The sequence below is a fragment of the Eucalyptus grandis genome, chromosome 5 (genome assembly GCF_016545825.1).
Source record: "Eucalyptus grandis isolate ANBG69807.140 chromosome 5, ASM1654582v1, whole genome shotgun sequence".
Lineage (NCBI taxonomy): Eukaryota > Viridiplantae > Streptophyta > Magnoliopsida > Myrtales > Myrtaceae > Eucalyptus > Eucalyptus grandis.
In genome coordinates this window covers 43,202,025-43,215,801 of record NC_052616.1, presented here as the reverse complement: position 1 = coordinate 43,215,801, position 13,777 = coordinate 43,202,025, and the positions used below count along the sequence as shown (strand labels likewise).

The window sequence follows — 13,777 nt, the reverse complement described above, 5'->3', positions numbered from 1 at the left end:
CTTACACATTTGTTCTGAAATTTCCTAATATAAACATGATTGTGATTGTTTAGTTATACATTTTAGGTTAGTTTGTGCATGAAATTAGGCCATGCCATCTTCATGGAAATTGTTCAAAGTGCTTTGATCTTTTTTGTTAAACAATTGGCTTTTTCAAAATTACATCTTTCAAAAAATACTTTGGTACATGTGATATTTTTCAAAACAATTTCTAAAAAAGTTCTTCCCCAAAACTCGATTTGGCTTAAGGAAAAATCGGATTTGGATCATATTCAAAATGTTTGCGTTGCTTGTGAGTGTATTTATGCGAGTCTTAGGCTAGCCTTGGCATTTAAATGTATTCCATAACCTAGATATTCCTTAATCCTAAATATTGTCAAACATTTTTAAAATCCTAATTTGACATCGTGAAAGGCACAGTTTGAATTATATTTGAAATATCTACGATGTTTGTGAGTGTATTTATGCGAGTCTTGGGCTAGCCTTGGCAATTGAATGTGTTCCACAACCTAGATATTCATTAACCCTAAATATTTTCAAACATTTTTAAAATCTCGATTTGACATCGTGAAAGGCACAGCTTGAATTGCATAACTGAGTGCAGTTATGCAAGCCCCAAGCTAGCCTTGGTAATTGAATGTCTTTCATAGCTAAAACATCACTTTGTCTCAAAACTTTTCATGAATGATTTTGAAATATATTTTTGAATTATCGCATGTACCCCTCATACATATAATCCTGTCATGCATTAGAAATTGCCTATGTTTGTGATTGGCGCATGCCCTTAGTAATAAGTAACCCACCGACGGTTCATTTTCTTGCTTGATTGGTTGAGAAATAAGATTCAAAAGACTTGTATGCATATTTAAATTTTTGCAATGCATATGACTTTTAGATGAATGGTAGGGTCGATATATGATATTGAGGGAAAACCCTGGAATCATATAGATTGCTTGATTAGGAGACTTATAAACGTTATTGGTCATGCAAGAACACAATTGGTCAATAATGGCTATAAGTCATAAAATGGATTGGGTAAGTATCTTTATAGGACCCTTGCATGAAAGACAAAGGCCAACCCCGAGGCCACAAAATTTGATTTTTGTATTAAACTTTCTTTAAATGATTGATATTGACGGTGGAGGTCTTGTCTTTTATTGTTTTGATGTGTATGCTTGTTTCTTTCCATTGTATGCACCTAGTTATAGATTTCTAGATTAGATTTAGATTAGAACCCCGAAGATGGAGAAAGCACGAAGACGGTGGAGGTCGATATCCATTTCGCCATTATCATGTATTATTCATTTTCCTGACATATGTTTCGGGTTTCATTTGTTGTATAAAGCCCGGCGAGTTGCGGATGTTTTCTCTTTCTCTCATTTTTTTTCAATTGTGTTGTTCTTTTATATTTTATAGGATTGCATGATAGATTTACCATTTTCCTTAATTGTTTACTTTCTATCTCGTAATTTCAATTCCATTGATTGCTTTATTTTCTTGTTTTTCTAGAAATAGATAGTATGAAAACGACCAACCATGCATGATCGCCTAATTTATGATTAATGATCCTGAAAATGTAAGAAGAAACGCATGGACACGTTAAGAAAATGCAACATACTATTTAGGTATCGAAAGGATAGTAATAGAAATATTAGCGTAACCCAAGTCCCCGAATTTAGATATTTGGTTGTGTAGGAATCGAGGGAACACTTTTGACCCTCGATTGGGTTTTCTAACTGACCTCCAAAACTAGGTTATTGGCGACTCCCATTTTATTTTTAGGTTATTATAAACAACTACTCTGTATAATGAACCGTCGCATGGGGTATGAATTTGGATAAAACTCACCATGGTTTAACATACTTGATGTGGCAGTACCCCAAAGGATGAAGTGATGCCATCCTTATGGGCGAAGGGTACTATCGAGAGGGCTACCATGGTAAAGGTACCCTTAAATCCGATATTTACATCCAACGTCATCTCTCGAGGTGTGTCATCCATGTGGGTACGGGTCGTGACACTCCACTATCATGTGGGGAATGAGTTTAGGTGAACTTGCGATCTCGTGGAGTGAGCTCACGAGAGGCTTGATTCGAAAGGCAATGTGGTGACGTCTTTTGGAACGCAAGCCGTAAGGGAACTCTCGTGATCAAGTACCCCTAAACTCAACCTTTCCCCTTCCTTTCCTTGTGATGATGAGGGATCAAGGGTGGTGAGATTGGGTTGCGACTAGTGTGTCGCTTGAAGAAAATCAAATATAGCTTAAAACAAGCTCTGCAAAAATGGTATTTAAAGTTTGATAGTTTTATGGAAGAAAACAGATTTGCTCATAGTAAGGTTTACCATTGTGTTTATTTTCACAAATATGATGATGGTGATATTGTGTATCTTTCTTTATATGAAAATGACATGTTAATTTTCAATTGATGGTCCATGAACTTTTAGTACTTATTTGATATAGTTTCTAAACTATATGAAAATGTTCAATGTAACTATCAATCAAAATTCTATAAGATACACAAATTATGTAATTTGTATATTTGGTTGTAATTATCTTGTGGTGCAAGGAAAAGTTACTCACCCGTACACAAGGTTTATGTGACATTCACATGCAATGAACAATTCGAAATGTCTACATTCGTCAATTGCTTATGACAATGAAAGACTAAGCAAGCGAGACACCTTGCAATTACAAAGATGTATGCCTCGGATTGATTAAATCATAAGGACCGAATGGGCGGGAAGAAAACACACAAGGAACATAAGGTTTTAATTCAATAGGACAAACAACAACAATCAACAGTGCTGAGGAGGCACATAAACGATACTCTTAGAAGAAGAATAAGAAGAATCAAAGGAGGTTAAGATGGTGAGGGGTCAAGTGCCTGAAGACGGTGGGAGCGTGGGACTCAACGAAGGCCACCTGAGACCTGGGGAGGTGAAGGTAGACCACCCAATCCCCGTTGGAGAGCAGGCTGGGCATGGGCATAACGTACTTGGCTTTGCCTCCCCATGGGAAGTGGTAGGACCCCAGCACTGGCTTCTCCCACCCGAAGTCCATCTCGGCCATGGGGAACCTCTGTCCGGATGACACTACGAGCGCCGTCGACCCTTCCTCCTCCTCCTTACTGCTGGGCTTGCAGAATATCCTTGCCAATGCTAGCACTGGCCGGTGTTCTTCCACCCAATCTATCAGGTCCAGAAAGTGCTCCTTTGTTGCCGCCCTCTCTACAAACTCGTGCACCACATCCGCCACCCAGCTCAGCGGCTTCTCCACCACCTCCCTTGCCCTTTTCTCTTTGAATGGCACCGACAGCACGTTCCCGAAGTAGGATGACATGGGTGTGGGCTTGTCATCCTCACCCTGACTCATTAACCTACACCTACCGTCCACCACGATCCCCATCATTGACATTGTCTTGTTGTCATCATTATCAGCAATCGAGAAGGATTCAGCCACCATCCTCCAAAGGAAAGCGCTAAACGATTCCAACTTAGTCCTCTTGCTTCCATTGGAGTAGGCACTCTACTGCAACTCACTTAGCTTGGCAGCGGTCACATAGTACATGCGGCTTAACAAGTGGTCATCGTCCCTCAATGTCACCGTCTCGCATTGCTCATCCACCTGCAGCTTATGTTTGGGAGGTGGGGGCAATGCGGAGACCGGGATGTACATGCGGTCTATAGAAGGGTCAAAGTAGAGCGGATGCCTTGGGTTGAGAAGAGAGCGACGGAAGGAAGGAGGGAGGGAGATGGGTGTAGCGGAGCGAGCCATTTCTGCCCAAAACACCATGAACATATTGACCGAGTAGGCGTCAGCTATCCGATGGTCAAACGTACATGCCACCACTATTCCTCCACACTTTAGCTCCGTTGCCTAAATGTTTTCCATCAAATGAAAAACTTATGTCTCAATGAATAGAACCAATCCTAACACGGAAACTGTATAAAAAAAACTTATGCCTTGGTGAGATTTAAGATTAATTCTACACGCTCTAGACATACCTTTGGTAGCTTACGCCGAGAAGTTATCAAATGACATATTGACCATATAGAACAATATTATTTCAATAAATTATTATATATGTCCGAACATGGAAATACATGATTAACATTGGAAACGAACTTGGTCTTTATCATAGAGACTGCGAAAAAGGTGATATCCATTATCCAATTACTTCATACAAGACTTACTAAAGAGAGGAGAGATTATTTAAGAGTCTTAGTATGTATTTGGTAACCATGCTATTTCCAAAAACAATTTGTACTTGAAAATAGCTTTTTCTGATTCTGCTCCCTTAATAAGTTTCTAAGTATTAGCCCCCTCTTTTCATTTGGGTTACCATGACCCCCTTACACTCCTATTGACATTTCCTAATGTCACCAGAAGTGCAAGTCCTTATGTTGGTGTCGGGTCCCCCCCCTCTTTTTTGTATAGTTCCGTTTTGGGTTAAAGTTAATACATGCCTTATTTTAAAAAAAAAACAAGTTTCTAAGTATTCGAATGTGTTTGATAATTGCACAAAATTTTTATTCCTAAAATAGAAAAGGAACATGAATGCATTTTGTACGATCCTCAATTTTTTTATGAAGTAAAATTCCTTTCAATTTTTTAATAATTTTATGAGATTTTTCTTTTTATCATTTTTTCGTCTTCCTCCACTAGCTAATCGCTAGGCCTCGACAATGGTTAGTAACCAACCAAAGACAAGAGCTAGCGAATTCGTTAGCCCCGGGGAGGTCAATCTCACCTTGCTATCAGCAAGGCTCGACCTCACCCAATCAAGGCAAGGCCAACTTGCTAAAGGCTAGCGAGGTCACTAGGCCTCATCTCTAATCGGTCATTAGCCGAGTCACCGCTATTGCCGAGCCCTACAACTAGTTAGAGGAGGAAGAAGAAGAAAAGAAAAAAAATGATTTGGTTTTATAAATTATTCCCAAAAACAAAGAAGTAATTTTTTTTCAATTTCATATTTTTATTCCAAATCTATTCCATGGTCACCGATTTATTCCCGTGAATAGAAAAATTATCTAATGTTATCAAATGAATTTATTTATTTATTTATTTATTTTTGAGAAATAAAAGAATAAAAATAATCAAGGATTGACCAGTCATCTAATAAGACCTTAACATGTTTCCCATGAAGTCAAGGGTAAAAGAGAGATCCCACCTCTGCCACATATATTTGAATTCTTTTGTGCTTGAGGGCACTGGGAACCCACGCCATGCCATTACGATCTCAATAAATTAATGATTGCTTATGAGGTCCACCTTCGCAAGATTTTTCCACTCATTCAATTCCATCCATTAAAAACAAAGAATGATAGTCTCCTCCTACGATATATTATTATCACTCATCTATCATGCTCTTATTATCTCACTGTTCTCTATGGACTCAATGAGCCAATGTATAATCCCAATGATCACACAAGTAAACAAGAGAAACCCGTGCAAAATGTGAGATTCTTTTTCCTTTCAATATTCAGGCTCAATTTGTTTCGGGAAAAATATAATATTTCTGAAAAATATATTCCAAGAAATCACTTTCGAGGAAATTACAATATTTTCTAGTGCTTAGCTAAAAAATAAAAAATGAATTAGAAAATATTTTCTACCGTTTGATATGGAATTTGATTTTCCTAGAGAAAATTGATATATTTTCAATTATTTTTCTATTCTTTTTTTCCTTCTTCCTCGACCAATCGCTGGCCATAACGGCAACCAGCTAGGCTCATGCTCTCCAAATTCCAACAACCTTGAGCCTTGGCTCGCCTGTGATGGGCTGTTGTCGTTGTGGTTGAGTAAGAAGCGAAAATAAAAAGAAAAGAAAAGAATAAAAAATAATAATTAATTAATTAAATGTTTGATTTTTTTTTATAAGAGCAAAAGTTTCATTAACCAAGGACTCGAGTCCAAGTGCCAAAGACCTATGCCGATACGGTCATATTTTGGAAAATGTTTTCAACCTTTTAAGGAGGAAATCATTTTCCTAAATTTTAGTATAGGTTTTTTGTTGACTAAGAAAACATTTACTATTGGCTCATTTTCCTAAGCAAATCAAATGATGGAAAATGAGGAAAATGTTTCCTAGAAAATATTTTCCATGAAACAAACAAAACCTTAACATTAAATCTTTCTACATTGTTATGTTTTGTATGAGAAATCATTAATATATTTATGCTCTATTTTTTTTTCACATAAAATATAACATTTCTAGAAAATCTTTTCCAAAAGTCATTTTCCAAGAAAATGATAACATTTTATGATGAGAGTTAAAACCTGAAAATGAACTAGAAAATATTATTAATCATTTGGTATATAAAATCTAATTTGATTTTTCTAAGGAAAATTACTAATAAATTCAATATTTTAAATTATATTTTGAATTTATTTATTTTCTTTCTTTATTATGTTTTCCTTCTTCCGAGCTAGTCATTAGCCATGGCGACGATCGACGAGGCTCAAGCTTACTAGATTTCGACGAGCTAGAGACTTGCTAGAGGTCATTGAGGCATGAATTCACCAAAGTCTAGCAAGCTCAAGACTTGAGCTTGCCAGAGTGGCGAGCTCGAGCTCGAGTCTCGTCGACCTCTAGTGAGGCTCAAGCTAGCTTATGGCCAATCGATGATTGTTGCCGTGGCCACAATTGGCCAAAATGAAGCCAATAAAAAGAAAAAGAAAAATAATTAAATATTCAAATTTTTAAATATTTTTATAAGAATGAACATTTCATAAACAAGAACTCAAGCCTGTGTGCCAAAGACCCACACCAATACAAAATCATTTTCCCGAATTTCTTGTTTGATTTTTTTTTTTTTTTTGGGGTTAGATTTAAGCATAGTTTTCCGTTGACTCATTTTCTTAAAATAACTAAATGCTGGAAAATATTTTCCGTGAAACAAACAAAGTCTTAATCATAGATTATGCTGTTAGGCGTGATCGAAGTCCAAGCATTATTCTTCTTTATGAACAATGGTAAAGGGTATCTAAATCGATCAGTCAAATTCGCACGCCAAGTGATGTAAACAATTAGTTTATATTCAACACCTATTCAAAAAACTTCAATATCAATGATTAAATCAATTTTGTGAACCGTTCTAAGTAAAGTTGGAAAATTCGACTGATAGACTAGAGGCAGAAGATACAATATTTCGTTCGACGCTGGTTATGCATAAATAAAAGATATAAGAAAAAGACTATAGATATAGGTGAAATGAAGATGAAAATGGGTGCGGGTGCATACACGGTGATATGATCTCTTGAGATGGATAAACGATACATAGCGAGGCTGTATCTAATATCAATACCTGAACAGCAAGCACGCCTCGCTTCTTTGTGGGCATTAGTTTCCCTTCAACGGTGTCATCCGGATTATACAGGTTGAGATGGCGGAGTTCCATGTCGGCGAAAGCTTTGATGAAGTCGACCTCCCGATTGTTGCACAGGAGCTCAGGCTCACCGGCTGAGTTCTGCATTACCTCTCCGGCGAGAGCATAGTAGGAGACCAGAGCTTGGGCCAAGGTGGCTTTCAGAACACCAACCACCGACCGTAAGACCGGATACAACTTTTTTATGGCATTAAAAACTCAGCGGAGGCAAGAGCAAGTCGAGGTTGGAGAGGGGCGGCCAATGCTGTTGCATGGGCAGTGGTGCCGCCACCACTTCTCTCTTGCCCGACTTCACCATGAACTCTCTGCCTGCACCTCCATCTGCATCCATTTTATGTACTCTGTAGCGAGTTTGAGAGGAAGGGAGGGGAGGGGGTGGGGGAGAGAGAGAGAGAGAGAGGAGGAGGAGGAGGAGGAGGAGGAGGAGGAGGAGGAGGAGAAGGAAGAGGGATGGACCTGTTTGGTTGAAGATGAGCCGGCTTATAGTCCCAAACGGCCGTAGAGTAACAAGTTTGGGTATCGAGGAGTTCGCAGGTTAGGCTTCCGTGTCTAAGCGCGCAGAACTAGGGTTTGACCCATAATTCTTCAATCCAAGTCCTCCGATCCGATCGAGTCCGGGGATTCGAGCCCTTGGAAACAGATACCAAGGAAAATATGCTAAAAGATACCAATTTCTGAGCGCATTTTCCACGATTCTTTCCGGAGTAGGAGTAGCGGTACATATTTTGTCGTTCATGGAGCTTCGAAAATAACTGGTGCAGTGGTGCAGGCAGGAGGGTGCAGTAGTTTCTCGTGTACAAATAAATTTTCCGTTCAATAAATCGTGTTGAGCAAGTGTAAATGAGGAAGTTGTTTACGTTTGAAGTTTGTAATGTCTAATGATGGGCTCCTTCAGAGCAGCACTAGCATGGCTAGTCAAAGTTACCATGCTTTCTCCTTTTTTATTGTGGTTGTTGACTTCAAGCATGACCTCCTTTTCCACAAAAGTCTTGATTGAAGTATCCTCCAATGATCACTTGTCACGTCCAAGTTCGTTAGGGTAAATTTATTATCTGGTTGGTGGAATTAAGGCTTATTCCCTATCTAACACTGTGCATTCGACACTGTCTTGATACCGTCTTGATGTCTTGAGTAGAATCATTAATATGGGAATGAATTTTCGGCATTTAGTCCAATGTGACTTTTTAAAAGTTTTGAAGTCCAAATTGGAAATTTGTTCATATGACGTGGCAAAAGTAACCAAAAAGTTAGAAAAGAAAACCCAAGAAGAAATCATATGAAGAATTTGAGTCATTTCGATTGAATATCCAAATAACAGGTTTATGACTAAATTGACAAATTCTAATAAGGTTTAGGATTAAATTTGCAATTTAGGATTAAATTGGCACAATAGAAAGATTTATGATTAAATTAGCCACCGTACAATAAGTTTATGATTTTTTGGGCAATTATCTCTAGAGAGTTTGGTAGTTGTTAATGCAAAGCCCTTGAAATCCAGTGACAAAGCAATATCAATAGACATCCTCCCTTTCTTTTTTTTTAAAAATCAATTCCACTATGTGATTTTGTCATTTTAAAATTCGAATTAGTGCATGCCCATCTTCTTCCTTCAAAGGAATTTATTTGAAGTTCGAAAGTTGGAAACTTCTTTATCCGGTTTCCACTGAATTTTCCTTTTTGTTTGAGTGACTGGGTATATACACCACAGCTACTTAATTGATCTCAATTAAGAAGGATGCATTAGCTTTCATTTTGTTGACACCTAAATTATGGCAATCCATTTAATTGTTAATTACATTGAAAATTAAGGACTAAGTTTTAATCCCTAAATAAAAATATTATTTAAAACTGCATATAGTTATTAGGAACATTCGCATTAGTAGTTAATAGATTCATATAGTTTGCAATTGAATTAAATTGGAGGTAGATGGACTCAAATGATTGGTTTTGAGCTTAATTAATTAATTGGACTGAGCCCATGATAGTATTATATTAGACTTTGGCCAAGCCTGTTACTTTGTTCACGGCCAGAATTAAGACATATTTGGGATCACATGGAAAGCAATCGGCATGATATTTCAATATATTCACGCGTGAGAGATGAGCAGATTATTTTGTTATTCTTAAGATCTCTCGTGTATTGTCAACTGGCATATAGGCAGCGAACATTTGGCTCGGCAGAGAGAGATCCCCGGTACTTAATCAAATAAAATTTTCGCATGGAATCAGTCAATCAGGAAAAGAAATAATTGATTGGGGGAAAGAATATATGAAGAGGTCAGTTCCTGTACAGTATAAATAGACCATCGCATAGTTAAAAAGAGGGGGCCATACAAACGGCCACATTCTGCAAATTCCCAACGACGCTGTTGCTCTCCCGACATTGCAGTTTCCCCATGACGCTGGCTGTGACGCTGATCATGTCATTTTAGTTAGACCTTTTGTACGCGTTTGCATTGCACGTAGATTAGTTTTTATTAAATAAGAGAAAACCCTAAAATATTGAATAAATTAAGTGTTAATTAAATATCATATATAGGTTATAGACGTGATTTTCTATTATAGATGTGATTTGCTAACTAATACTATAGATTAGGTTTCATTAAATAAGAGAAAACCCTAAAATATTGAATGAATTGAGTGTTAATTAAAAATCATATATAGGTTATAGATATTAATTAAAAATCATATATAGGTTATAGATGTGATTTTCTACTTCCGTTGCTTTGATTTCATGTACTCACAATTTATTTATTCCTTTGCTTTATTGAGTGTTAAATAATAGTTTCACACCCATAAAATCAATGCAAGTTGCATGCAAAGCATTTTTTGAAGTAAAAGGGAAAAGATACTGAAAGGACATTAGAAAAATGTAGCATAATCAAGTCCTTGAACTCATTTAATTTAGTTCGTAGAAGTGAATTAATTCTTCCATAAATCGATCCACCAAAATAGATTAGTGGTGACTTCTAATTAAAAAATCATTTGCATGTTAAGAATTTAAATTCTAAGTCGCATGTTGATATGGGTTTAGGAGAGTCTAAATTAACTCTATGTTTAGTATTCCATTTGTCCTTAGGTGGTACAAACTGAGGATAGGTCACGACTCATTTTATATAATTTTGGGCATTCAATCAGACTCTTGAACAATTGCACCCGGGTTAAATCAAAATGATTTAAAGATTGTCAACTTAATTGATCTCGATTTGGTTTAATTGTGAACTCAAATGAGATTTTTCAACATAGAAGGCTAGCAAAAAAAAAAAGAAAGGAGGCAAATTACGAAATCAAGATTTACACAATGAAACTACTGCAAGAAAACAAATGATAATGAAGCGATCTTTATTATTCATTGAAGACCATATTTATTTCATGACATGAAGGTAAACAAAAGATAACTTAGGACCACTAGTAGAACACACATAACTTAGTACCACCAATACAACTCAATCAAACCACTCCACATTTGCATTACGAACCTTTATTATGGTACTGCTAAGTCATAAAGCAACAACTATTGGTAATAGCTGATCACACAGTAATATATATATATATATATATATTGAGACTTGGGATTATTTGTTCTAATTATCTTCTGGTGGAGGTGGGATGTACGGAGGGGCCAAGCTCCAGTCTCCAGTGACCTCATCTTGGACCATGTTCTTGTTCTTCGCCACCCACCAATAGGCCGGAATTTTTCTTTCATCCTTCAGAGCATCCATTCCCTTGTTCACCAGCTCAATCCCGCGACGCTTGTCAACATTGAATTCGTTGCTATCGATGCCTTGTGTGCCCGCGATTAGATGCAGGCACGTCTCCAACATATGCCCGATTGCCACGGCGCCAGTCATACCGCTGTAGAGAGACTTCAGGTCCGGGGACTTGCGCGAGTCGACCAGCAGCTGTTCTCCGACGTGGTAATATCTGATTGGAGGGATGAAGGGAACGATATCAAGGGCGTTGGTCACTCGAAGGGCTCGGAGCTTCTCGGACGACGAGAACTTCGCCTGGAAGTTCTCGTCCCCGACCTTGGGGCTGGCGAAGGGGAATGCGGTCACCAGACAGGCATTCTCGGGGTGGTCGGTGGGCGCGTTGTAGCCATTGGTAACGATGTCCAGCGCATTGATCGTTGCCAAAGCCGCGCCCAGGCTGTGGCCGGCCACTGTTATGCTGATTGTCTCGCCTCTACCGGCATAGAGATCGACTTGCTTCCGGACCTCCCTTAGAACCTGACCAAAGTTGTCCATCAATACCAGTTTTAATTTGGCAAAGTAGTCCATACATCACGTGCTATATCTTATCACATTTTTAGATTTCTATATAATAAATAAATTTTAAAAAAAAAAAGGTGAAGGGGGAGCTTGTTCGGGAGGTAAACTAGCAAGAGCAATCTATAAATGGAGTGAAAGTTTCATACCTGGTCTCTGGCACTATGCCTCGTGTAATCATTTAGAAAATTCGAGTTCGTATACAAATCTAAAAAGCCAGCGTGAATCTTAGTATCGGTATCGTCATTGAAAATGTCGGTCGCTGGCTTCAAATCATCTTGAATATCTTCAAAGGACTCCAGGAGATTCGCCGTTCCTCTCCAAGTGACCAAAATGTCCCTTCTCCCTAACGCCTCGGTCCCCTCGTCGGTGCTCACCGCAACATACCCGGCCCAAGACCTGTCCGGCTGCACCAGAAGGAACGCATGCGATCGCACATAAAAGTACCGGGTCACCTCGTACCTGAACTTGTTGTTGTCCGTCTCGAGACCCACTTCAGAGAAGAGCTTGTCCGTGGGGTACAGGGGCATGCCGTAGCCGTCTCCAGACTCCTCCTGGCCGTTGTACGCATCGTAGATGGCTTGGACTCGTTCTCCGTAGTGTATGAGGTACATCCGGAGATCCTCGTCGATAGGATCCAACATGTCCTTCCAGTTGGTCTCGCCGCTGAGCTCGGTCCATGGCCTTGAGCTACCGTCTCCCATGGTAGGTATCTCTCTCTCCCTCTCCCTCTCCCTCTCCCTCTCCCTCTCCCTGAACTCTCGGTGATAATTTATTTTTCTCTAGATGGAAATGCTTGTGGAGATGCAATCTTGCTTCCATGCAATTTATAGACCCTACCTCTTCACTGTGCCATGCGCGATCACATTACGTGTCGAGGGTTTTTGTTTTTTCTTTAAATTGCTACGATAAGTTACGTGATGGAGTTGCTTTGTGCATAATCTGGCACGTGAAAAACTCCCCTGATTATCTATCAGAGAGTACTCAATTTCTAGGTGAGTCCCCACCTTTTTTGCGTGCCCACCTATATTAAATAGCACTACGAACCGAATGGATCAGAGGGACCGTGCATATCTTCAGTTTAGTTGATAAGAATGTGAATTTCCAGTCTCAGTAGCTCGAAACTAAATATTAAAGATTATATTCCTGTCTTTGGTAAGGAGTGATACTTGTGCTATAAAAATATGCCAATATTTTGTTTCCACATGATGGGTAACGCAGCTACTGGTGAAGGGAATGAACCATCCACTTTATATTGGGTCTCACTCTTTATGTAACTAATTAAATTCAATCTTGCCATATTAGTCTGGAAATTGTTGACATGGACTCCGACTATTGTATATGGTATGACCGACGCTGACGTGAATTAATTTTAGAAATTTTTTAATTTTTTTCTGAATATTTTATTCTATTTCTTTATTAATTATGACCAACAAGAGTCATGGCCCTGCCTAGGCCATAGCCAACCACGGGTGAGGGTGCCCCTTGCATAAGAAATATTGCAAACCTAAGTCAATAAACTGCTTCTCTGTCAATAGGAGAAATTTAGTAATTAAGACGTCTTCAATACCTCTACATTGTTCAAATTAAATATGGAGATGCGTAAATTTGTACTTTCCTATTTTTAGCAGTTAAATCTATTATTCCTATATACATATTGATGAATTTAACAAAAAATGCCATTATTAGGGATTTGTCGCGGTTTTCTTTTTTTCTTCATGCAAGCGTTGCTCAGTGAATGAATGACTTAGGATAGGTGGCAGGACCCTAGGTTGTTCTTGACTATTTGAGATGTTTTAGAGAGTTTTTTTTTTTTTTTTTTTGCTCGATTGGCTGGGGACAAGGCTTATTAAAAATGGCCCTACCTAATTGCTTATTCAGAATGGCCCTACCTATTTTCTAACCCTTTTAATTAGATTTCTTGTCATTAATTTTGAGAGATTAAGGCTTATCTAACTGATGGTCGGTGCCCTTGCATCCTGAAAATATGATTCTTTACTCCCAAAGCCTAAGTTTTGGCCATCATGAGCCAAAACTCAACTTGAATTTGGGAAGGTAGTGAATCGAACTTCTGTCATATGTCTCGCCCGGTTATATATTCAGTTTTTCGATCGCTGAAA

The 13,777-nt window shown here is 38.4% G+C and overlaps 1 protein-coding gene and 1 pseudogene across 1 annotated transcript; both read right to left on the bottom strand.

Moving 5' to 3' along the window:
- Positions 1-2,851: 2,851 nt before the first annotated feature.
- Positions 2,852-7,720, bottom strand: LOC120293922 (annotated as a pseudogene).
- Positions 7,721-10,828: 3,108 nt separating this feature from the next.
- Positions 10,829-12,396, bottom strand: LOC120293158 (phospholipase A1-IIgamma-like). Its single transcript, XM_039311982.1, has 2 exons — positions 11,807-12,396; positions 10,829-11,618 (listed from the first exon to the last, which is right to left on the bottom strand). The coding sequence occupies exons 1-2, from the start codon at positions 12,359-12,361 to the stop codon at positions 10,974-10,976; spliced, it is 1,200 nt and encodes a 399-aa protein (XP_039167916.1). The 5' UTR covers positions 12,362-12,396; the 3' UTR covers positions 10,829-10,973.
- Positions 12,397-13,777: the final 1,381 nt, after the last annotated feature.

Bases quoted from the DNA above. Each gene is read 5' to 3' on its own strand.
- LOC120293158 (XM_039311982.1), bottom strand. From the start codon at position 12,361: ATGGGAGACGGTAGCTCAAGGCCATGGACCGAGCTCAGCGGCGAGACC. The intron at 11,619-11,806 runs GTATGAAACTTT...AACTTTGGTCAG, and splicing joins GGCATAGTGCCAGAGACCAG to GTTCTAAGGGAGGTCCGGAA.